Genomic DNA, 26,093 nt, shown 5'->3' with positions numbered 1-26,093 from the left:
GCAATGCAACAGTCTTATCCTATACGAAGTTTCACTCAAATATATATTTTATTCGTCTTTCAATATTCTTTTCCACGTGTCAATTACCATGCAAACACGGCAAGACAAAGCACAAGCTTCACGGGAACTTATTATATATCCACCGTTGGACATCTGAAATCCAAGAAAACATAAAATGTTTGAGGACTCCCATGAACACCGTTTAGGATTGCATTTAATGTTTTCTCCTCCAAAATGTTAATGGTTTTTGCCAAATTTTTAGTAAGGAAAACATTACAAAACATAAGTACTTAGAACAAAAGGTTTACGAAACATATAGATCAGAGATAATGAATGATGATTCCCGTAATCTATCTTTTACAAAAGATAGATAGGTAGAGACCCAACTAACTCTACTATTCTGAATTAGACTGATTTGGATTTAAAGATAAGATGAGATGAGATGAGATGGTTTTAAATGAAAGTTAAATAAAATATAGAAAATTATATTCATAACCAGCCCCGCGCAACCACAGCACACCAATATGACGTGGCAAGTCAAAAGTCAGTCTTGACTTCCTTAATGACGGTGCGGTTTGAGGAATCAGCAAATAAGCGGTAAGCGGCATCTTGAAATTTTTGAATTCATTAATCAAAACTGTGCGTTTAATAAACATTAAAACTTGCAGCATCTTCTTCCTTCCCCGTCCTCTCCCCCTCCCGCACCCTTCCCCTTTCCCTTCTCCTTCTCCTTCTCCTTCTCCTCCCTTCTCCTTTCCCTTCCCTTTCATATATTTTCTTTAGATTTTTCTTCTCCTTCATCCATTCCCACATCCTTCACCTTCTCCTTCATCCATTCCGCACCATTCTCCCAAATCCCCTTCAGGAAAACCGTAACTCAAATTGTTTTGTCCATTCTCTGAGAGTTTTCATCGTCTAGAAGCCCCCTGCTATCGCGCCGAGGCCAAGCTCCTCTCTCCTCTACGTCAAGCCTCGTGCGGTGTGGTCAGCATTCAACGGCGCATTCTCAGGTGAGGATCCCTCTCATTTGCCTCTCTCTAGCTCTCTGTTTCTCCATTGATAAGATATTTATTTCCCACAACTAAGCAACTAATGAAACTTAAAAAAGAAAAAATATATACATATTTATAAGAACAAAATAAATGGATGCAGAGGCCTAAGAAAAAAGAGATACATTCTCTATGTTTGCTTTTGTGTGTGCACTGAAAAAGAAGAAAATAAAATATTATAAAAAATAGATTGAATGATGATGAAAGGTGGCAAACATAATCATTTGAGTAATTTTTAGTTTTAAGACCAAAATTAGAAGATATTGGAGTAGATTTTCCTTTTGATATTAGGTGTTCATCATTACTGAACATATGAAGTAATTAATTCACTTTGTTATGATGACCCTAGAACTTATGATGGAGCAGGTCTGAAGAAGTCCCTATTTTAGAAAATAGTTGAAGTTTTTTTTTAGCCAATGATTTATCTAAAAAGGATTCTTTGTCTTACCCTTTTACAGATATTAATCTGGTAGTACTTATACTGGGAAGTCATGATTTAGAGAATTTTCCTTTTGCACAGATAATTGGTGCTCCATCCCTTGATCTTCCAATAATTATATTAATGTAGATTAAGTATGATGGCTGGTGCTTTGCTTCCTAAATTACTAATACGTATTCAAGGCCATTACCTTAGCCTGACTCCCCTCATTAGCTATCTATTGTTTATGATGTGCATATGAAATTTTGGTAAGGTACGTACTGGATGTCACATGATCTTTTTACATTAGACCATTCGATTTGTTTAGAGATCATGCCTCATGATCTGCCATTCCTCCCATATTCATAGAAAATTTTCAGTCAACAACTTGTTGGTTTTGAGATATAATCTCCAAAATTCATAGTTGATATAATGTTAAAATTCATATTTTAAGATATATAGTTTATAATGTCTTGCAAGTATGATATTGGAATCACAAACCTCTTCTTGCTATTGATTTTTCATTTTTTTTTTTTTTTTGCTACTGATATTGGCATGATCACAAACATCTTGACCATACTGATTCTGATTCTTTAGTTGATAGGATGTCAATAGCAACTTCTTCATCTTCTCTTGTTAACCGTACTTTGGCGAACAACCCAATATGTACTTGTGGCCAACCCGCTTCACTTAGAACTTCAAATATGATGACAAATCCAGGACGATCCTAATTTGGGTGTCCAAAGTATAATAAACATGTGGAAAGTTTTATGGAAAGTTTGTTTATTTTACATACATGTCATTTGTTTCTTTGATTTACATACTTAATTTTTTGGTTTTTTTAGGGATTACCACATTGTAACTACTTCAAATGGGTAGATATCAGTGAGGAAATAGAAATAGAACGTATGAAGATAGAAATTCAGATGTTAAGAAATGAGCAAGAGCTTCGAAAAAGAGAGGAAGAGATTTTGAAGAGGGAGTTAGAAGTCCACAATGATCGACTGGATATTCAAAAGCAACAACCAGACATCCGACATGAACGCACACTTCTTCATATCTATTGTGTGATTTTTATTTTTATTTTATTGTATTTCGTATGATCATATTGAATACCCACTGATCAAGGTAGCTTGATATGTTGTTAATGTAGTTGGACAAAAGTTCAAAAAATGTATATACTAGATCCATGTGTATGTAGTCACCATAGTGACCTTAGTATGTTATAACCTTGTGTATGTAGCTGGGAACTGGATTTTGTAACTGGAGTTACAGATTATGTAACTGGATTGTGTATGTACCTTGTGTATCCAACTGGACTTTGTAACTAGAGTTATAGATTTTGTGACTGGATTGTGTATGTATCTTGTGTATCCAACTGGATTTTGTAACTGGAGTTACAAATTTTGTGATTGGATTGTGTATGTACCTTGTGTATCCAACTGGATTTTGTAACTGGAGTTACAGATTTTGTGACTGGATTGTGTATGTTCCTTGTGTATCCAACTGGATTTTGTAATTGGATTGTGTAAGTTTTCTTACATGAAAAACGTAGACTTCTACCATGTAGTTTAAAGCATCTGCTTGTAATTTAAAGCATAGTTTTGATGGCATGAATAAGAAGACAATAAGCATCCATGCAGTGCTACAAGCAGATGTAGGATCCCATTATTTTTTCAATAAGTATCCATGGAGTGCTACAAGCAGATGTAGGATCCCATCATTTTTGTATCAAACTTCATATATTCATAAGACAAAAAATTGAAGTACCCATATGTATCAACCATTATATATTCATAAATAAAATGTTATAATTTGGGCAGTCTCCAAACCTAACATCCAAACCTAGAAACTTTTAATACATACATCTATCCATGACCGAAAAATATATATATTGATATGTACGTATATACACAAAAACATCTATTCAATGCCCAATTCATCTTCATCAACTGGAACCTCTACATCAATCTTCTTGGTTGACCAAATAAAGATGGGGAAGTTGATAAATTCATAATATTTCTTCACCAACTCCTGCAAAAAAATAACAACCGTGCATTATCCCTTGCAAAATAATAAACCGTGAATTTATGTCAAATAATAAACCACAACTGGGTATTGACAGAAACATTAACATATCCCTTACAAAATAATCTAACAAGAAAAGAATCCATCATGTGACATAAATTCAAGAAAATAAATATCCAACCTTTAGTAAGCAAGCAAAGCATAAAACACCATGGTGAAAATGCATGGTGAAAGTGCCACACAAAAACCAATTCCTGCAAAAACCAAACAACCGTTCATACTTATCTAACTTAACTTAACTTCAGTCAAATAATAAACCAAACTTGATTCCATCTAGAAGATTAATATATCCCTTGTAAAGTAATCTAACAAGAAATCAAGGTATTATCCATAAATTCAAGAAAATAAATATCCCACCTTTAGTAAGCAACCAAAGCATAAAACTGCATTGTTTAAATGCAACAAAATGCATGGTGAAAATGCCACACAAAAAAGGCCAACCCACCCTATCAACACCATAGCAAGCTCCACTACCCATAAAAAAATGTTAACACTACAACAAAATATTCCTCAACCCACTTTTCACCAACTATAGTAGCCTTTATAACCATAGCTGTGTCTCAGACAACGGTTCCAACTGGATTCTATCTACCCCAATATGTACCTATGAACCATTAAATAATGGTTAAAAAAATATCTACATGTAACTATATAATTCACTTTAAAGAGAGTGACCGAGTTAAAAAAATTACACTTTCTTGAGTCTCACTCATTGCAAAACCCAACTGGGTTCCACTATATTCCAACACCTCTGTAGTATTTTGTGGTTGCTAATAATAGATACAAAAAAGTAGATTAATTTAAAGAAAGACATCAGTAAATCAATGGCTGCTAACAATAGAAAAGGAAAAAAAAAAAAACTAGATTACTTTAAAGCATATCAAACACTCTAACTCACCATGCGGCTATAAATCCTTAAAAATGCATCATACCTAAATGTGAACACTCTCTTCAGTCCCAATATCTACATGTCCAAATAAATTTCTGCATGTTTCTCCTCCATGCAACTATAAATCATTAAAAATAAGTTAAGTCTAAACAATTACATAAGATAGATAAAACTGAAATTATCATAATGGAGTATTGAGTTGACCTGTTTACATTTTCTCTGTTGAGTAGCCTTCTTCGTTGTCGGTCTGACCCGCTCAATCATTGATTTCTTCATGAGAAATGGTGGTCTGCCTTTCCCTATCACTGGAAGGGGACTCAGTACTTTTTTTTTAACTCCCCTCTATAGTGGTATTGACAGTTGTAACTGCAACGTTTGAACAAGTTGGAAGGGGCAACTTGTTGGTGAGGTAGTCGATGTTCATTTCATGTAACTCATGTATCACATCCTCGGCATTCTTATCAGATGATGCTGCATTTGTGGCAACCTCGTAGCATACCTTCATGATACGTGAATATCTACTCACTTCTGAGCTCGCATCAACTGAGTCATAAGAACTTCAAATAAGAGTGTATGTCCTTTTAATGTCCTTTCTCTATCGATCTAATATGTATTTTTCTGGCACTTTTTTTACTTTGTTAACTCTCATAATAGCCAATACACATGTCTACACAATATCTCTCTTATTTCGAACAGTGCGCATGAACACTTCACATCACATTCAGCCTTATTAAAGTACACAGTTTGGGTCACCTTTTTGATGAAATCATCAACAACAACTTCATCTTCTACATGGTACGTTGCGATTACACCATCTTTTCGATGTAGAGTTGGAAGAACACTAAGCATCCCGATTATCTCTTTTTGAACTTCTCTAAATTTAGCATTAGTGTATATGTTCTGAAATATCTTTTCAAGTGGAGAGATCGAGACGACGGGAATTGTGACGTTGAATGAATGGAAGTCTGCCCCATTTTCATTTTCAATCTTCTTTCGCAATGCATTATCAAATTGATCGACAAACTCTTTTAAGTTTGTCCTTGAATGTACGTAGCCATCGAAGAAAGCATTCATGTTCTAGCTTCGTTGGATTGTAATCATCCCAACCCAGAAGATTTCTTTCAAGAATACTGGTACCCAAAACAAATGCTCATCATATAAACTATGCAACCAAGCATTTTCTTGCAAGTTGTACGGGGTAATTAACACATCCCAACTATTTTCAAACTCCCTTATGGTTTAAGAGTCATACACACACTTCAGCAAACTAGTTTTCAATCTAGTTTTGTATGCATGATGTGAACCAAGTTTCTCAGATACTTTTTTTTAGAATATGCCACAAACAATATATGTGTCGTGTATTGGGAAAGACGAGAGCAATTGCATTCTTCATAGCTCTATCTTGATCTGTGATAATGGCCTTTGGAACTTCCCCATCCATTAAGTTTAGCCAAGTCTGAAACAGCCATGAAAATGTTTCCATATCCTCGTTAGAAATCAATCTTGCCCCCAGAAGGATTGACTGACCATGGTGGTTTACACCAACAAACGGTGCAAACGGCATTCCATACCTATTTGTTAGGTATGTGATGTCGAATGTCACAACATCACCAAAATATTTGTAGGTTGCCTTGCTCCGTGCATCTACCCAGAAGACATTCTTCAACCTTTCATCATCATCAAGGTCGATATTTGAAAAGAATCCATCATTTTTGTATTGCATCCTAGCAAAATACTGACGAAGGGCTTCAGCGCCACCTTTCCCAAGTCGAAGGTAGTGTGCCTTATCAATATAATTACGACAATCTTTCTCACTGAATAGCAAGTTCTCAAATCCACCCACTTCTTGCACAAGTGCTGCAAAACTCTTGTTTAATCTAATGCCAGCTTGATCATTTGTATCTAATACTTTCTTAACAGACTCGCTCACTTCTTTATTGCAGCGAAAGAATCTCGACTTTTGTGGACTTAGGCCGTGATTGTGGGAATTGTGAACACTCAACAACTTGAATACTCCGTCCATGAACGTAGTATTTATCTTTGCCTTACAGTCAGTCTTTGACGTCGGACGTGGCCTCGCAACATTTGTCGTCCGGTTCCGTGCCTTCCCACCACGAGAACAACAAAACGTGATATATCTGAGGCTCCCATCCTCAAACCTATAACTCCTTTGAGTCATTATCCCAAAACCACATTGTTTCCCATAGCCTTTATAATAAGAAACTAACTCGTCTTAAGATTTGAAGACCATCCCCACCTTTGGCTCCTCAATGATATCGGCCCCCTCATTGTATTTTCTATCTCGGCCTCATTGTTATCTTCGGATTCAGAGGATGTAGACAAGATTTCAACCTCCCTCGAGTCAGGTGTGGGCTCTTGAATTTCTTCAACATGGCTGGAGCTTGCAGATGGAATACCAATCAAAGAGGGGGGAGGTGGTGACTGAAATTCTAGTATAAGATTTTCCTACAGTTTACAACAATAAAAACCAATATTTAAATCGATATAAACATTTTTATAAATACACACCCTATTTAAAGAATTAATTCATCACCTGACAAGTCCATAAAGATGGGTTGGCATTAGGACAAGGTAAGAAAGGTGGTAACAAAGCATGTGGCATTGATGCATGGCCCCCATGCATATAACTTGAGAAATTTGGATAAAATGATATTGGTATCACCTAAAATATAGATCAATAATGAAAATTAACTAAAGATGTAGTAATAAATATAGACATTAATAAAACTATGGTGTCAAATTAATATTTAAAGTACCTGAGTTGTTGGATTGATAGATGCATTTGTGCTAGGAGGTGTTGACAAATATGTATAAAATGGTCTTGGTATCACCTAAGATTTCAACAACCATGTCATGATAATGAGCAAAAAAACTGAAAGAGGTGAGAAACTCTACATACCTGAATTGATGGATTAATTGATGGATTCGTGGCAAGAGGCGTTATAGGATATGCATGCTCTTTCCCTTTCCCTTTCTCCATTTACATGGTATTTACTAATGTTTTAGAACAAATAATAACTTTTAAGAGTGAGAAAAAAAAAAAGCAACTCAATTAAATGAAATTACTCAAATGATATATAACATCAAGAAAGAAAACGACTTTAATAAATTAAGAACATGCATTTCAGTTTTTTTTTTTTTCAATTGATAAAAGTTTTCACTTCCAATTACCACTCGATTATTAACATTTATACTAAAATTCAATAATTATATGGCCATAATAAACTCATCCATTGTTTAAGGAATCGCCTCTTGAAATAAGAACTTCCCCCCGTATGAAAGTTAAGAGTTTGTTAGGCGAGTTTCAGCTGTTTCTTGTATCCTTCTTGAAAAATATGTAATAATTTTATTCAATAAATTAGATAAAAGCATCAAATAATGATTAGGAATAGTTGATTGAAATATTTAAACAACTATTTCTTCATACTTATATTGTATTGTAATGAATTCTTGACCAATCAAATTTTGAACGAAAAAAAAAAATAGTGGAAGAATCATCCTTTGCCTAGAAATAATGACTTTATTGAAATCTGGTTCCAACACTATTTTTGAGATTGATACATCGACATTAAAACTTAACGAAATTTTAAATATATTTATTTCGGGCTAAGACCAATTAATAGAGACCAATTAAAAGAGATATATTATAGGGAACAAACACTATCTCAGAAGCATTCGTTCATGAAGTCAGGTCCAAGGTCCAGTTGTATCTATTAATGACTTTATCTAGTATAAACAAAAGCAAATGCATTCAGTGGATTGTTGGATACAGAAAAAGAGAAATCTAGATATCCTGAAACACATTATACACAAATTTGTTATCTTAGAAATCAGCAAACACTACCTGAGACCGTTGTGCGTAGAAGATAATGTCACGTGCAGAGGACATCGTCGGCATAGAGCAAACCGGCCAAAAGGTAGAGGAAGAGATTTGGGGGAGATGAAGGAAAAATTAGAAAAATCAGAAAATGGGTTCTGCGTCGAGGAGAGACCAAAAAAAATCGAAAAGTGGGTTCTGCGTTGAGGAGAAACCAGAGACTGAAAAGAAGAGCTTATTTCTATTTCAATCCCCCCCCCTTTTTTTTGAATACACTAAACATCTGACAACGCCACCTCAGCATTAGGTGCGTAATGGTTACGCATGTTTTGTTGTACGTAGCACTACTGATAGAATATTGTTATATTATTATTATTATTATTATTATTATTATTATTATTATTTTAGGATTTGAAAATGTTGAATTGTTTATTATATTTTGTGTAAAAATTTAAAAAAATTATAATGATAAGAAGTAATAAGATGATATAAATGAAATGAAAATACTTTACAAATTCAAATGGGGCCAAGCCTCACCGAAGAAAATAAAATATTGAAAATAGAACTATTGGGTTGGCTTCGTACGTTGTTCTCTAGGCCCAAAGCCCAAAAGAAAGACAACCTTAAATGGTGGTTCTTTTTAGTTTTTCGTAGTCTCATGATTGGCCTGCTTCCCCTCTAGTGGCAAATGTATTTCTAGGCTGTAGCGTCAATTAAGAGGTGAGGCAACTACTTCTTGTATAGCGTTGTGCTGTTGGGGTTGGAACTTTGTGCTCGTTAATATAAAGGGTCATAGCTCAGTGGTAGAGCATTTGACTGTAGGTCAAGAAGTCACCAGTTCTAACTTCAACCTCTGTTCCGATATATTATTTATTTTAGAAATTTAAAAGGAAATATAGATTTTATTATTTATTTTATCTTGAACACTTAAATTTTTGAAAAAAGAGTATGATGATTATGTCTTGGATGAAAGCAACAACATAAAGAGATAGCAGGAACAAATTGATTCGACAAAGGACAACACCTCGGGAGCATGAGAAGCTGAGAGCACTCCTAATGACTCTTATAAAATATATTTTTCTTTAAAATATAAAGAAATGCTCTTAAAATACAACTCCATTGAATTTTATATTTTAAAAACACTTTACATTTTGTTACAGTGATCCCTCTACATGTTGAGGATCCTGTTCATCAAAGTAAACATTTTTAATTAATTTTTCTTTCCTCCTCGTGTTGATTTTTCCATTTCTTCAAGTTATCTTTATTTTCATTTTAGACCCCCTCTCTCTTGTTCCTACTTCCCATGCTTTCTCTTTGCTTGGCACCAAAGATTGAACCCTCTCTTCCGTCTTCCTCGACTTTGCTCATCAACTCCATCACCGACCATCTATTGTCTTCTGCTTCAAGATTTGCTCTCACAACTGAGGTAAACATTAGATTTTTTTTTCTTTAGCGTATATCGATTCACTAAATATATGGGTGAAATACTTTAGTTTCTTGGAATCTCTCTCTCTCTCTCTCTCTCTCTCTCCAAAATGCATGAAAGCACAAATTTTTTCTCCTCAAAATATGGATCTAGGAGTTTGCATGTGTACATGATTTGGACTTGTGGTTCTATTCTTACAAAGATTTGTTGATTTCATTGAGATTCTATATGCAAGTCTGTTCTCATAATGTTTTGTTGGTTTCATTGAATTTCTGTATATTGCTCGATCTTTTTTCTCTATGTGGAAAATATTCTGTTGAACTTTGAGATTCTATTTCCTCAGTGTGGAGGGTCTGCTGGATATTCAATGATGGGTGTTTGAATGAATGGTTAGGTTAGGCGAGTAAGATATGGATGGAGCTTTTGTGTGAAAGTGTCATAAAGATGAGAGTTGTATTGATGAAAAGAGACTGAAAAAGAAAAAAAAAATTGAGAAAAAAGTGCACACTTCCATTCTTTATAGTCAATGCCGATCTCTATCAATTCTAAACAAACCTGCACTGCACTGCACAAGCATTGAAAATGTTCATTATTCAGCTTACAAATTAAGGGATGCTTGATTTTTTGTTCTATTGAAATAATACAAGCGAATTAAAAGCTTCTTGCTTCAATAGAACTCATATATTTTTTGGTTTTTTAATCCAATTTTTTACTCCTTGACTATTTGCTTTTAAACTGAGAAGAAAGATGTACGCCTTCACTACTTTTTCCCATATATATAAGTTATAAAAATACATGGATCTCTTGCTTCTTAGTGGCATTGATGGAGACCGTTTAGGCATCTTTTTATTTTTATTTTTATTTTTTTAATCACCATGATTGGGATCTATATGACATTATCGAAAGCTACCTCATTGTATGTTGGTGGAGCATTATAGATAATTTAACCATGGAGAAATTAAATCTTCAATTGTTCCTCTCTTATCTTTCGTGCTATTTTGTTGATAGAAAATGTCTTCTAGTCATCGATGGTCAGAATATACCCCATTGCTATTATTAATTGGTATTGATCCATTCTCTGGTATATCAAAGCATTAGGGGTCTGCTTCTAGTTTTGATTCAATAAATCTGGACCTATAGAGAACGTGAAATCCAAGTTGCAAAGACAAAATATTGGAGAACTGTGCTCCTTGAAGTTTATTCACGTTCAATAGCCTATTTGCCCGAATGGGGAAGCTTAAGAACTACTAGATGAGATTAGCTATTAGGAGCATGGCCGCCTGTGTTGCTGACTAGTGTAGTTTCTCCGACTAGTGTAGTTTGAACTTTAATTTTCTTGAAATGATTCTCATTTACCCTTTTATTTAAGTTGTTAATTTATGTAGGCAATTTTTTTAATTAATAGTCAATGACCTTTTGAATTACTTGTATATATAGTTTGGTTTTTTTTTTTTTTTTTTAAGTATCTAAAAAAGTATCTTGTGGAATGTAATATATATTCTTTGACCAATTATCATATTATAAAAATACAATTTAGTGTTCTGCTGGTTATTTGCACATTGATGGTCCATACTAGGAAATCTTTTTTCTTTACATGAAAGCCAATGTTTATTACTTGTATTTTATTGTTTTCAATTTGACAAATAGCACATCCATATAGAAACCTATGAGTCTAGACAAGAATGCATAGAGTCTAATTTAGGAAGCATGTGTTGCTGTTTTGTATCTTTCACAAACTTTTTAATTGAGTTTGATTGAGTTCCATGATCCCATATTTTTCTTTTTCTTCTTTTTTTCTTTTGAATGATGGATTCACAACTCCATGGAGTTCATTCCTTCACTACCTTACAAGAGGGGAAAAAAACTACAATAACTATCTCCTCACATCTTTGAATGACTTAGAATCTCAAGTTACTCCTCCCAATCCAAAATAAGCGACTGCTAGAAAAACAAAATCTAGACAATGAAACTTTAGTCCTGAAGAGGACAACTTACTAGTGTCAACTTAGTTTAATACTAGTCTGGACCCAATCAATGGGGTTGATAAATCTAAACATTTATTTTGGGCTAGAGTACCTGAATATTATGAGGAAAATAAAAAAATCCACATTTTGTGAATGTAGTTCCAGCTCTCTCACAAATAGATGGTCAACCATCCAACATGCTACAAATAAGTTTTGTGGGACCTTAGTTCAAATCGAAGGAAGGTCTCCAAGTGGGGCTATTGAGCAAGATAAGGTGCATAAACAATATCCTTTAATTTCATCGTTTAAATGACAATGTATTAGATATAGATATATTTTCACATCTCATTTATTGATTTTTCAAATTGAGCAAGCAAATGAGCTCTATTGAAGTAATCAGTCTGCAACATTCAACTTCCTTCATTGTTGGACTATTCCAAGGCACCATCCAAAATGGAGACAAATTGTGGTTGAGGGTAGTGTGAGAACTAAGAGAAGATCAGTAACCCCAGATGTTCATGTGCCATAGTTTACAATCCTAGATGAAGACATCATATCTTTCTCTATAGATGTGAACCTGGAGAGACCCATTGGAAAGAAGGCTGAAAAGAAGCAAAAGAGGCAAGATAGTACCTCTTCCAATCTTGCTGATTTGGTGACTGAAATGAGAGATGAGAAGAAGAGAGCAAATGCTGAGAAGGAAAAAGATAGGAAAGAGATTATCTGCCTTACAAAAGAGAGGCTTGATTTGGATCAACTGAGAGAACATAAGGAAATTATGAGAATGGATACCTCAAGTTTACCTCCAATGCAGCAAGAGTATTTCCATAGCCTTCAATTGGAAATACTTGAGAAACAAATGTCTAACAACCATGACTGGGTTTGGTATGGGTTGCAAAGAAACATTTTTTGAAAAGTAACAATGCAGCCACTTTTGAGAATACTCATTTGATAGTTTTTTGTCTAGAACATAGCACAAATCTAAAGCTTATGTCCAGCCACATTTGGGAATTTTCATTTGATAGTTTTTTTTGTATCAAATACACTACAAAACCTGAAGCCACAACGCAGCTAGTGGATAGTTTTTATTTATTATTATTATTTTGGTATAAAACAAAGCACAAATCGCACACTAAACTATCTTAATAGTCTAATGTGTTCTTTGTTGGGGAAGTTATGATGGTTGCACACTAAAGTGTTGATGTGAATGATTTAATTTTAATTATGTGAATGAATGAGAATGAACTGGCTAGAACTATGGCATTGCTATCTTTGCATTGATGCCTTGTTTAGTTTATTGTCAACCCATTGAGTTTCTATGCCCTATTTAGTTTAATATTAACCCTAGGCTTTTGTATAATTTTTTCTTCTTAATTTACTCTTACTTATCCCAAGAAAGAAAAGATCATGTTCTTTGTTCAGTTTGTCAACTTGAGGTCCTTCATCATGGTGATATTTCCTTCATCGTTTGTCAACATTAGTAGTTCTCTTTTGTATACTCCTGAGCTGTGCCTTACTTCTCTTTAGTAATTGTATACAAATCTGTTTTTATTTTTTGTCTTGGTGTTTTGTGGGCAGGGGTGTGGTATAAAAAGAGCTATTTGGTGGCTTATGAAAGTTGAAAGCTTAGTAACGCAGAGTGTCAGTCTTTGTATGTGTTTAAATTTGCTTGTAATCCGTCTCAGGCTAGGTTCATAGGAAAAATAGTGTATTTTAGTGCATTCGTATTTCTGAGCCTTGAATCTCTCTCTCTCTCTCTCTCTCTCTCTCTCTCTCTCTCTCTCTCTCTCCAATTAGCTTGTACATGAATTTCTTCTACTTGTTACAATGATGGCGTTTAGTTCTAATGTTTCATTCTCATTGGGATCGAGAAACTAAATTTGCAGGCTAGGTTCATAGGAAAAATAGTGTATTTTAGTGCATTTGTATATCTGAGCCTTGAATATCTCTCTCTCTCTCTCTCTCTCTCTCTCTCTCTCTCTCTCTCTCTCTCTCTCTCTCTCCAATTAGCTTGTACATGAATTTCTTCTACTTGTTACAATGATGGCGTTTGGTTCTAATGTTTCATTCTCATTGGGATCGAGGAACTAAATTTGACTGTTTGAGTCAGTTTATTACTTGCTATGTGATTGATTTAGTTTTTGTTGCTAACCTCAAGTAGTTCATGAGATAGGCACCATGGATTGACTTGGTTGATTGTTGTCATGGTCTAATTTTTATCATATGTGCGTTTTAAGTATAATGGCTTTTCAAATATCTATCTTGTATCTGCCAAGAGCTCGTAAGGAACTTCAGCTTTGCTTTTCTAACTTTAGAAACACACTTTTGGTATTGGGAGCCCTCCTCTCTCCATACCATTAGAACTTTAATCGGTGTCAATGTCATCTTCTATGCCAGCTTGTGATTACTTCTAGTTAACTTTACCATATTCTGTCATAGTTGAGGCATTATTCATTTTGCCGGATTGAGTGGTGATATTTTAATAAAATTGAGTCTCATATATTACTTATTTAATAAAATGACAAGTGGGCCAGACAAGAAATTAAATAACACAACCATACATGCATATATAGTTTTTCCAAGTTACACTTACATCTTGTACAAAACAAGATGTTAACATGAGACTAAACATAGTGAATGTAAAATACAAGTACTTAAGATTGACTATATATTTGCCATAAATGTTTGATAAGATCCAATTGGAGTTAAGAATGAAGTCCTTGATCTCGAATGTGATGATGACGTTGAATGAAGTTTACAAATTCACCTGTATGATCATGGGACACTGGCTCTTCAAATATTTCATCGTTTTGCTCATGAATGCCACTCATCTTCTACGATCATATTATATAAAATTATGCATGCCATCATAATCTCCTTTAGATCTTTGTACAATTGCAAATCGAGCTTGAAGCACTCCAAATTCCCGTTCTATATCTTTTCTTACAAATTTTTGAGCTGCAGCAAAATGTTTTTTTTTTTTTTAAATTTTCAAATGGAGCATAAATTGTTTTGACAAGCGTCGACCATGAAGGATATATATCATCAGCAAGATAATATTCCATTAAGTAGTTAGTCATTTCTATTTATTGAGTAGTTGACCTTCGGGGTATGTCCTTCAGCGAGCTCTCTAAAAATAGAAGAATGTTCTAAGAAATTAATATCATTATGAGAGCTTGGTAATCCAAAAAATTCATGCCATATCCAAAGATTGTATGATACTACGGCTTCTAAAATTATTGTTGGTTCATGAATGTGACCATAATACATTCTTTTTCATGCACTTGGACAATATCTCTGTCGTTTGGTGATCTTAAGTACTCGTTGAAGAAGATGCTAATGATAACCTTGACAAATTTCTTTAAACACTCTGTTGTTGTATTTTCTTCAATACTTAAGTATTCATCCACAAAATCACCAAATACTCCATAAGCCAATATTTTCATTGCAACAATTATTTTTTGAATGGAGGAATGCCAAGTCTTCTAGCAGCGTCTCTTTTTTGGATGAAATATGGTTCGTATACTTCGACTGCAGCTTAAATAAGTAAGAAAAGATGATGTTGCATTCGGAACCTCCTACGGAATAGATTTGGAGGATATATGGGTGATTTAACAAAATAATTATAAAAAATGTGTTCATGGCCTTCAAATGAATTTTTTCAAATGAATATATGACGCTGAATAGAATTACGATGCAATGTCGAGCCTCTTTCATTACCCAACATTCTTCTTCCATAGCAAGAACTAAATTTAATTCCAACTTCTCGTCAGATTATGAAGACTTTTATACCTCAAAGACGAGATCCATAAGAACTATATAGAAAGAAGAACTATACGAATTATGTAAAGAAATGGAAATGAAGATGTTGATGAAACTTTATGAAGAAATAGTGTTATTTATGGTAAAATTTTTGAGAAAATCAAAGATATATTGTCATAATATACTAAAGAATATATTAAGAATATTCTTTCACAATTAGTGAAAATGGATATTCATAGAATATACAAACGAATATCTTAAGACCATTTTTTTCACAATTATCGAAAATTGATATTTATAAAATATACCGAAGAATATCTTAAGAATATTCTTTTACAATTATTGAGAATGGATATTCTCATAATATATTTTGAGAATATTTTCATTATATATCTCTTCTTTTTATTTTTTGAATTAATTTATATTTTGGTTTAACTTATAAATTTGGATTAATTTAAAATATAACATAATTATATGATATTGTATATGGGTAGATATTGTAAATATCAAAAGATATGAGGATATCATTGATAGTTAGAGAAAATATTTGAAATGAATAAAAAAGAATAAAAAGTACAATATTTAAATGATATGAAGAAAAAATTGATAAGTTGATGTATAGTATATTGTAAAAGTCGGTATGTAAAATAGAAAAAATGAGTTTTAATGATGTATTTTAAAGGATAGGATACATAAACGATTGGGAGTGCTCTAAGAACAGAAGTCACTAAGTTAAGGTAGTGAACCATAGGAGGGCTGGATGCACATCGATATGTGAGATCCATGCATAGCCCAAATGGCATGTAATGCACAAGCACTAGTCCATTTTGTCACAAATCTAAGCTCAAGAAGAACAGAGGAGGAAAATAACGTGGAGCAAGAGTGTACGATCAAGAAGATTCCAGAATAGTCAAAAGAAAAATTGAGAAATTGTAATCTGATTTTTTTTTCTACTTAATACAAAGAGTTATGTACATATTTATACAAGTGACTTCTAGCTCAACATAACAAACTTTATTGTAAAAATAATCTGATAAGAACTGGTTTAATACTCCCTCTCAAGATGGAGTGTAGATGTTAAGAACATCCATCTTGAAAAGAAAATCATGAAACAACTGAGAACCAATAAGCTTAGTAAACAAGTTTGCTAGCTGGTTTGAAGAAGAAATATGAAGTGTTTTAATAACTCTAGCCTGCAACTTTTCTCTAACAATATATCAATCAATTTCAAAATGCTTTGTTCTCTCATGAAACATTTAATTAGCCGCGACATGAAGGACAACTTGATTACAAAGAACATCAAAGAGGGTTTAAAATGAACAATAGTCAGATCACAAAGCAAAGAAAGAAGACAAGTGATTTCATAGCAGGTTGAAGCCATAGCTTTATACTTAGCCTCGGCTAAACTCTGAGAAACAGTGGTATGTTTCTTTGATTTCCATGAAATAAGAGCATCACCAAGGAAGATGTAATAGCCAGTGACAGAACGACAGGTGTTGACACAATCAACATCGCAAAAAGCCTTACGATGAAGACTAGAAGAAGCTGGGAAGAAAAGTCCCTGAGTTGGATGAGCTTTAAGATATCATAAAACATGATGGGCAACAAGCAGATGAGATTGACAAGGTTTATTAATGAATTGACTAAGTGTATGCACTAAGAAGGCAATGTCAGGTCTTGTAATTTTAAGATACAAGAGTCGCCCAACAAATCGTCAATAAGAAATAGGATCATCGAGCAAGCTGTCAGCTGACTTGGATAATTTCATATTTTGATCCATGGGAAGAGAGGAAGGTTTGGCAACAATTAATTTGAGGAGAGGTGTTGGTGTTCTATTAATGAGATAAGCTGCAGTAAGAACACACACCCTAGAAAGAAAGAGACAAATCATCTTAAAACTTAAGAGCTCTAGTTGCATTAAGAAGATGTTGGTGTTTACGTTTCACAATGCCATTTTGTTGAGGAGTTTGAAAACAAGATCAATGATAAATAACATCTTTTAAAGCATAAAAATTTGACATAATAAATTCAAAACCATGATTAGTTATGATAGTTTTGATTTTAATGCCAAATTGAGTATCAACAAGAGTGAAGAAAGATTGAATCAAAGATCTAACTTCAGGTTTATGTTGCATGAGATATATGAATGTGCAATGTGTAAGATCATCAACAATAGTTAAAAAAAAAAAAAAGTGAACCATTAATAGAATCAACAGAAAATGGCTCCCATACATCACAATGAACAAGATAAAAAATGGAAGCAGAAGTTGTAAAACTAGAAGGAAAAGACAATCTATGTTGCTTAGCAAGTAAAAAAATTGTACATTGAAAGGAATCAGAAAATGACTTATCTAAGACAATATTATTGAACAAGGAAAAATGGGAAAGAGACATATGTCCTAACCTATAGTGCGACAATTCAAAAGCAACTGGCATTACAGTAAAAACTTTGTTGGACTTCTGAACATTATTAACAACAGGACTAGAAATAGAAATAGACTTAGAAATAGACAAGTGTGGATGCTCAAGATAGTATAGACCAGCTTCATGTTTGCCCACCAAAATCGTCCTCCAAGAACACAAGTCCTGGATGAAACAAGATTCAACAATAAATATTAGGCAACAAAGTAACAGTTTGATCAATTTACTAGCTGAGATTATATTGTAAGTGAAAGAATGAACACATAATACATTAGTCAAGATCAAGGAATCGACAAACTTGACTATGCCAATATGTGTGATTGGTGTGAGAGATCCATCAGGCAATTTAACAGAGGTATGAATAGTGGCAGTAAAGGAGGTGAAGAAAAAAGTTGAATGGACCATGTGATCAGTGGCTCCTGTATCAATAATCACATGGAGAAGTTGAAACAGTTTTGGAAAAAATAGAGAAACAAGATATACCTGAAAGATTATTGAAGAGATGATTTTGATTAATATCTGATGAATTGATACCTACATTGTGAGCACAAGGCTGAACTGTAGGTAAGGACTAAGAATGATGCAAATTTAGAATTTGTTGATTTTGAGTCAACAACTGATGACATTGTTCTTTGGTAATAGAAAGTTGTGAGATTGGTTTAGACAAGCCTACATCATTATTGACAATTAGATTAGTAGAAGACTATTCAGAATTAGCTTTGTACTTGGACTTGAAACAAGGCGGATAATCATGTAGCTTATGACACTTCTCTTTGGTGTGACTAGCAATACCACGACGGACACAAAAGGGTCTATCATGTCTGTATGGCTGTTATCCACTAGATTTAGCATTAATAAATGGAAGAGACTTGTTGAATAATGCAGTAGCATCAAGAGAAGACGTGACAAATGAAATAATCTCTCTTTGCCTTTCTTCTTGTAAGACTATGGAGAATACCTTATTAATGCGTTGTAGAGGATCCATAAGGAGAATTTGACCGCGCACATGAGCAAAAGACTCATTTAATCCCATAAAAAAATGCATGACATACTCATTGTGCTAATATTCAATCATTGCTTTCAAAGTCTCACAAGATTCAGACATTCAACTTAGAATTGCATTGTAATTGAGCAGTTCATCCCATAAGGCCTTGAGTTTAGTGTAATAAGTACTCATCGAGGATTGATCTTGTGTAAGTAAAGCAACCACGTTCTGTAACTGATATGTCATTGGACCATTGCACTAAGCAAACTGTTCGTTAAGATCTTTTCATATTTTTGACGCAATAATGATGTATATAAGACTTCTTGCTATCTCTTTAGATAGAGAATTTAAGGTCCAAGAAATCACCATATTGTTGCATCGATGCAGCGAATCAGATGGAGGTGGTTTGCGAAGAGAACCGTCAATGAAAACAGTCTTCTTCTTCGTACTCAAAGCGATGTACATTGAACGACTCCAAGTGTGGTAATTGTCGCCTTCTAGGGCTTGAGAAATGAGCAAAACTCCTAGACTATCTCAATTGTGAAGATAATAAAGACTTGAGAAATCCTTAATAGAAGGAGGAAAAGAAGTAGATGGCGCCATGGCAGAGCTTAATGCTCTAATACCATCTCACAAATCTAATCGAGAAGAACAAGGGAGGAAGATAACGTTGAGCAAGAGTAAAAAATCAAGGAGATTCCAGAATAGCCAAGAGAAAAATTGAGAAATTGTAACCTCATTTTTTTCTACTTACTATAAAGACATTTATACAAATAACTTCCAACTCATCATTATTCTAAGTTGGATGACTAATCTTCAAGCTCAGCATAACAAACTTAATTGTAAAAATAATATGATGTAAACTAGTATGATGTAAACTAGTATAATACATTGACAAGTCAATAGCCGTTGTTTTGACTTTGAAGATCGACAGCTTTTCATTCTATTGGCATAGCTTGAAGGTGGTCTTCGAGTATTACATCTTCGCTAATGATGGAATAAAAAAACAAAAAGCAGAAAAATGAAATCTAATAGGTTCACAAAAGGGCGGAGCAGAGCTTTGGGTCCACCCCCTCTCAAAGGTGATCAAATTGGGGATTTGATAGATGAGTCGGCCGTGAGAGAGAGAAACCAGTCGTCTTTTTGTGGTAACACATTACTTATAGAAACTCGAGAATTCTGTTTCCTCCATTCTATAATATTATATGTTATTGGAAATAAGTCCCTTTGCCATTATTCGATAGGTTTGAAAAATGATTGCCAGTGAGAAAATGCTTGATTCTTTTTGAAGTATTTAGACACCTCAAAGTGACAAACAAAACATAAACTTGGGAAATGATTGGCAAAAGTGGGCAAAACGTTGTGCTAAGAAAGGAGGGCCTCGGGATTCTCATCAACTTCATCCTCGAAAAGTGCCCCAATCTCTTCTAAGCTCTTGCCTTTCGTTTCCGGCAAGTAGCAGTAAAAGAAAACCGTACCCACGGCCATTATTCCGGCAAGAGCAAAAAACATGGCTCCAAATGTTATCCCCCTGGAAATGCTTAAGAATGTCATGGCCACCACTCCACTCACCAACCTGTTCACGGAGATGGCCAGGCTCGAACCCTGTGCACGTAACCTAGTCGGGAATATCTCCGACGAGTAGACCCATGTAACGGGGCCGAGCCCAATTGAAAAGAAGGAAACAGCTGCACACAGGGCAACTACACACAATGCAATGGCCCAGTCAGGGTTGCTGTTGGAATACTCGAGAAATTTGGAGCCTAGGCCGAGCCCAGCCAGTGATATTGTCATACCGGCTGAGCCCAACAGCAAGAGTGGCCGCCTACCGAACCGGTCCAGGAAGAGGGCCGACAACAAAACGAAGAATGTTTTGGCAATTCCCATGATGACTGTAACACCCACAAGGTGTTTCTTGTTGTGAATTCCAGCGTCCCTGAACACTTCTGGACTGTAATAGATAACTGCATCATTGCCGGAGGCTTGCATGAAGAAGTTGACCCCAATGGCAGCTATGAGAATCCGGCGGATGGGCCGAGATGGAGTTAACAGAAGTTCTTTCCAAACACCTTGCCCATGCCAGTTACTTGAAGACGAAGAAGCAGAAACATGGCCGGAGAAAGAAGCGGCTTTCACCATGTCTGCAAGTCTGAGTTCAGCCTCCTCTTCAGTTTCCGATATTTTAATCAAAACCTGCTTTGCTTCTCCTAAACGGCCTTTCATGACCAGCCACCTTGGTGACTCTGGCATTGCCAGGACACCCACTGCAACGGCAATGGCCGGAAAAGCTGCAAGCCCGAGCATAAGTCTCCAGTTCATGTACTGTGGGAGGCTCGATAAGGTGTAGTTGGAAATGTAACCGAGAAGGATTCCGACATTGATGAAGACTTCAGGTAGGGAGGTGAGAAAGCCTCGTGTGAGTGCTGGGGAGAGCTCAGCTACGTACAGAGGAGCAATCATGAGCGAGTAGCCGACTCCGATGCCGGCAACTACCCGTCCGGCCATGAGGAATGGGAATGATGGTGCGAGGCCCATCAGGATTGCGCCTATAAGGAAGGTGGCTGCTGCTAGGATAATGGTGTACCGCCTGCCAATACAATCTGAGGTCTTACCTGAGGCTAGCGATCCGATCAAGGAACACACATTTAGAGAACCCACCAAGATCTCTATTTGGGTTGATGAAATATTAAGATTCTCCCTGATGAAGAGCACTGCGCCACTCATCACCCCAATATCTGCACATGGAAAGTGAATCCCAGTTCCAAAACAAAAACTGAAACTTTAAAGATCTAATCTTTTTCGGATTTGTTGGTATTATGAATGGTTTGGTTTGCAGAAAATTCAGAAAAGATCCGGGGCAATTCAAAATAACTGATGTAAAAGCAGAAATCTTACCATAGCCCAATAGAATAGAGTTTGTAGAAGCCAAAATGGCACCAGCAAGAGCAAATTTGTTTAGATAAGCCTTCCGATGAACAGGAGTACCCTCCGGGAGCTTGGATTTGTGGGATTCACTTCCAGTGACTCCTTCTCTTCTTCTTCCATTCTTCAGATCATTTCTCACAGGCAAAGCCGATTCTGAATCAGGAAGAAGGTGGTAGTCATGGTGCTTCTCTGGTTCCATAGCAGAACCGATAACTTGCATCTTTGCCGAAGAAGGAATGAGAATGCTGGCTTTTGCGAGATTCAAGAAACAGAAAATACCGACCAGTAATTAGACACCATCATCTATCCATGTTTGCTTATACCTTCCAGGGTTTTACCTTTTATTTTCTTTTGAGAATTCAATGTCCAGGTTTGACCTTTGAGAATTAATTATGCCAGATAAAAAACAAAAAGGGAACAAAAGAAATCATCACTCCCCATCGCCCTGAAAGGATAGGAACTAGAAAATGGCTTCCTAGCATTTTAAAAAGCCGCTTTTTTGTAAAGTAGGCTGGCAAGCCACGCTGCCAGCACACGCCTCTTTCAAAAGAAGAAACAGTACAAATAACTTTATGAATATCCATCCAAGGTTTATTCCATGTCCCATTTTTCATAGATAATACACATGACCGGTATCAATTTAGTAACATCATTACATAACGTACATATTATAGCAGCGTTTTTGTCGTTACAAAGACAAGCTGGCAAAAGGTTAATTGCTGAGACCCTTTCATGGAAAGAGAGGTCATAAACACTGCATCAGCAACTCATAACTACAAATCTGCAGATTAGCTAGCTGTATCTCCCAAGGAAACTTTATTCTCATCCATTCTTGTCTTAACTAAATGTTGGGGGGGGGGGGGGGGGGGGGGGGGGGTGTGCATATTGCCATATTCCCAGTTCCCTGGCTGAGAAAAAAAGTGCCGAGATTGAAGTGCGCCCCTCACTTGTGAAAAGCCGTAAAGAGAGAGTAGTCGGAGACTGCTGACACCGGTGTGAACACAGATATCATAGGAATATTTCCTTTTCATGGAAACAGCATGAGCACTCTCATCACGGATACTGAATCCAGATTGCCAAGTTGCCAACGTGGACCTCCCACCGTGGTTGGACCCTCCACGGCTGCTCTCTGATATGACACATTTTTTTTTTTCTAAGGTTGGTAGCTTAGGCACCAGTTCTATCACTATGTCTGCAAATTGATCAGCAATATCACATGCATGAAAACTTCTGTTTTTACCGTGGCAAGTTGAGCCTCGATGAAATATAAAATTAATTTGATTTTATTTGATTTTATTTTAGTCTAGAATATAATTTCAATATAAAATTTTTAATTAATTATTATAATTTTTTTAAATTTTTAAATAACAAATAATTATAATTTTTTTAAAATTTTAAATAAAATAACATTATAAAATTATATATTCTATTAATATTTTAACTTTAGAATATTTTTTATTTAATTTTTTTCTTTCCTTTCTCAAAATTAAAAATATAATTAATTCAAATTATCTCGATCGTTTCTATTTATAAATTATTTTACTATTGATGAAATTTTAATATCATCTCACTCTCAAAACTTATCTTTAGAATGAAGACGCGTGTACTCTATTGTTGGTCCTATTCTACATGTCCAAAAAGTCCTGCTTCCACAGTGGCCAAAATCCTTCCAGAAATTGTATGCAGACATGGAGATTTGATTTTGTTTTGCCGCTGCCCAGCCCGCACAACATTTTTCTGTGCCGTTTGAAATCCGGCATTGTGCTCAGCTCCTCCACCACCGGCATTTTGTTAATAATGACCTCCTGACAAGTAGCCATTTCCCCAACAGTGACTTTTCGCAACCACCTGATACCGAGGATCACTTTTTCTACTGCATAAAGGAGCTGCATTGCAGCAACTTTTGAAATAACACTTCAAAGTATTCCAGGATTACCCATCTCATCCAGCATTTCTTGAACCTGTTAATATGTTTTATTTTTGGTAAGATGAGATTTTACTTGGACAACATCAAGGTACAAAGGGAGTATACTTCAAATACACCTATTGTTAAAAAGTACAGTGAAAAGCACTTCAGGCTCAGTTTAAAGAAATGCTGCACAAGTTTCTCCAGCGCGACAAAAAGAAAAAACAAGTGTTTTCTCTTAGTGGTAAAGTGTACTACGTAGTTATAAAACTAGAGTAACACTTAACAAATCCACAGCCTATAAACTATTTCAAGAGAGAACAAGTGAGAGAGAGATTTTCATTATTGTGATTGATGCACCAGAATCAAAAGGAGGGGGGCTATATATAGCCCCTTACACGGCTGGCCTTAAAGGCTAGCCTTCAATACGCTGGAAATGCATGGCTTAAAGCCATGCGTTTACCGGCTGTGTAACGCATGAGCCATGCGTTATAACGTATGCATTCAAAAAGGGGGGTCTGCCCGTGTGGGCGCCCCCTCCATTTAACATCTCCCACTCGCACACAGTGGGCATGACCCTAGGTCTGCATCTCTCTAATATTCTCAATCTTGTTCACACAAATAAATAGGTCGTGTGACCACCAAGCATATCTTTAGAAAGGTGGGAGTACATACACTAAATCTCTCACAGAGAAGACTAGCATGGTAACATCCCTAAAGTGTCTGGTCATGTCCTAGACTCATTCGATCGCATCAGATCAAGCATTTTCGAAACCCTCTTGAGTTCAGAAAACTCAAAACAATGCTTGACTAACTCCAAATCATTACAATATGTTCACAACCTTAGTCGCTACCAGTATGTAGCGTCATAGTTTGACGTCAGCAAACACTATCGAAGATGCGACATCAAATAATCTTCCCTTTGCACTCATATCATTTAACTTTGGTCGAACGCTTTCCCAGCAATGCCTCTTTAGACCGTATTAATCATGGTCATAAACAACATGCCAAAGTAGCAGACATCACAACCTCCATCTTATGACAGAGTCAAAAGTAAAGGACACTTAAAAATGAGACTCACACAGTGATAAAGAGGGAAACCTTTTACTCACTTACTCATTTGGTCGAATAAGCACATGTAGTATAAAATACATGCTACGGTGGATTTCTCATTCTTAAAGAGCATATGTCTATATCAACACCGTACAGATTTTAGTCTAGTCGCTCTTTAAGCGTCTAACCCGAGTTCCTCCATTTGCTCGCCTCCAAGGCGTCAAAGAGGATCTCACATCTGGCTAACCACATGCTACATAGGTTGTGGGGTAACCCATGCATAGTCCTTTCATTGGACCTTATTTTAGCTCCCACTAAAACGACATATCTTTGTGTCAACTAACTTATCAATTTGGATAAGTATCTAAGAACACAATGTTTCATCTCTACTCGCTTCTCAAATGCTAGAGGCGATCACTCGTGTGAGTGAGTCGATCTAAGCCTGTTGACATATCCTGTGTATGTATTAGAAAAAACAATACGATAAAGACAATAACTGAATCATATTGTATTAATATCCCAAAGGAAAGGTTACATCTCAATGTCATTTGAAACACAAATTACATTTACAGTCTTCGTAGTCCTAGATTCCTAACATGAGCCTCAAAGACATCTCTTGTTATGGGCTTCGTTAAGGGATCAGCAACCATGCGACTTGTAGAGAGGTGTTTCAGAACCACTTCCTTTTGCGCTACCATGTCTCTGATGTAGTGATATCTGATATCTATGTGTTTGGTTCTTCCATGGTATTTAGAGCCCTTAGTATATGCAAGAGCAACCGTGCTATTGCAGAATATTGTCACCGGATTTGAAGTATCCGTGCCAATGTCTAAATGCTTGAGGAACCTCTGTAACCAAATGGCTTCTTGAACTGCTGCAGAACAAGCTATGTATTCTGCCTCCATGGTGGATAAAGCTATACAAGGTTGTTTCTTGCTGCTCCATGTAATGGCGCCATTGTTGAGCAGAAAGACATACCCAGTGGTTGATTTATACTCATCTAGGTCACTGCCCCAGTCGGCATCGCTATAACCCCTTAGCTGCAAATCTGAACCTTGATAGCACAGCACATAGTCTGCAGTTGCCTTAAAATATCGCATAATCCTCTTGACTGCTTTCCAGTGAGCCAGTCCGGGGTTAGATTGGAATCTACTTACTAAGCCAACTGCATAGCATATGTCAAGCCGAGTACACATCATTGCGTACATCAGACTACCCACAGCATTAGCATAAGGGACACGGGCCATCTTTTCCTTTTCTCTTTGAGTCTTAGGACACAACTCTTTAGATAAGTTCTCGCTTTTTGTAACAGGAGTGTCAATGGGTTTACATTCACTCATTAGGAAGCGTTCGAGAACTTTCTTTATGT

The 26,093-nt window shown here is 35.7% G+C and overlaps 2 protein-coding genes across 2 annotated transcripts; both read right to left on the bottom strand.

The window, feature by feature from the left end:
* Positions 1-5,756: 5,756 nt before the first annotated feature.
* On the bottom strand, positions 5,757-6,623 carry LOC122306489 (protein FAR-RED IMPAIRED RESPONSE 1-like). The gene has a single exon (XM_043118920.1). The coding sequence runs from the start codon at positions 6,621-6,623 to the stop codon at positions 5,757-5,759; it is 867 nt and encodes a 288-aa protein (XP_042974854.1).
* Positions 6,624-20,005: 13,382 nt separating this feature from the next.
* Positions 20,006-22,221, bottom strand: LOC122306761 (probable polyol transporter 6). The gene is made up of 2 exons (XM_043119275.1): positions 21,736-22,221; positions 20,006-21,575 (listed from the first exon to the last, which is right to left on the bottom strand). Exons 1-2 carry the CDS (start codon positions 21,983-21,985, stop codon positions 20,206-20,208), a joined length of 1,620 nt encoding a protein of 539 aa, XP_042975209.1. The 5' UTR covers positions 21,986-22,221; the 3' UTR covers positions 20,006-20,205.
* Between the last annotated feature and the right edge of the window lie 3,872 nt (positions 22,222-26,093).

This window comes from Carya illinoinensis, chromosome 4 (assembly GCF_018687715.1).
Source record: "Carya illinoinensis cultivar Pawnee chromosome 4, C.illinoinensisPawnee_v1, whole genome shotgun sequence".
In the NCBI taxonomy this organism is placed as follows: Eukaryota; Viridiplantae; Streptophyta; class Magnoliopsida; order Fagales; family Juglandaceae; genus Carya; species Carya illinoinensis.
This window is presented reverse-complemented; position numbering and strand designations above follow the sequence as displayed.

What these genes read in the sequence shown, in the direction of transcription:
- LOC122306761 (XM_043119275.1), bottom strand. Translation starts at nt 21,985, where the DNA reads ATGCAAGTTATCGGTTCTGCTATGGAACCAGAGAAGCACCATGACTAC. An exon ending in CTCTATTCTATTGGGCTATG is followed by an intron (nt 21,576 to 21,735) that starts GTAAGATTTCTG and finishes TTCCATGTGCAG; the next exon opens with ATATTGGGGTGATGAGTGGC.
- LOC122306489 (XM_043118920.1), bottom strand. Translation starts at nt 6,623, where the DNA reads ATGACTCAAAGGAGTTATAGGTTTGAGGATGGGAGCCTCAGATATATC.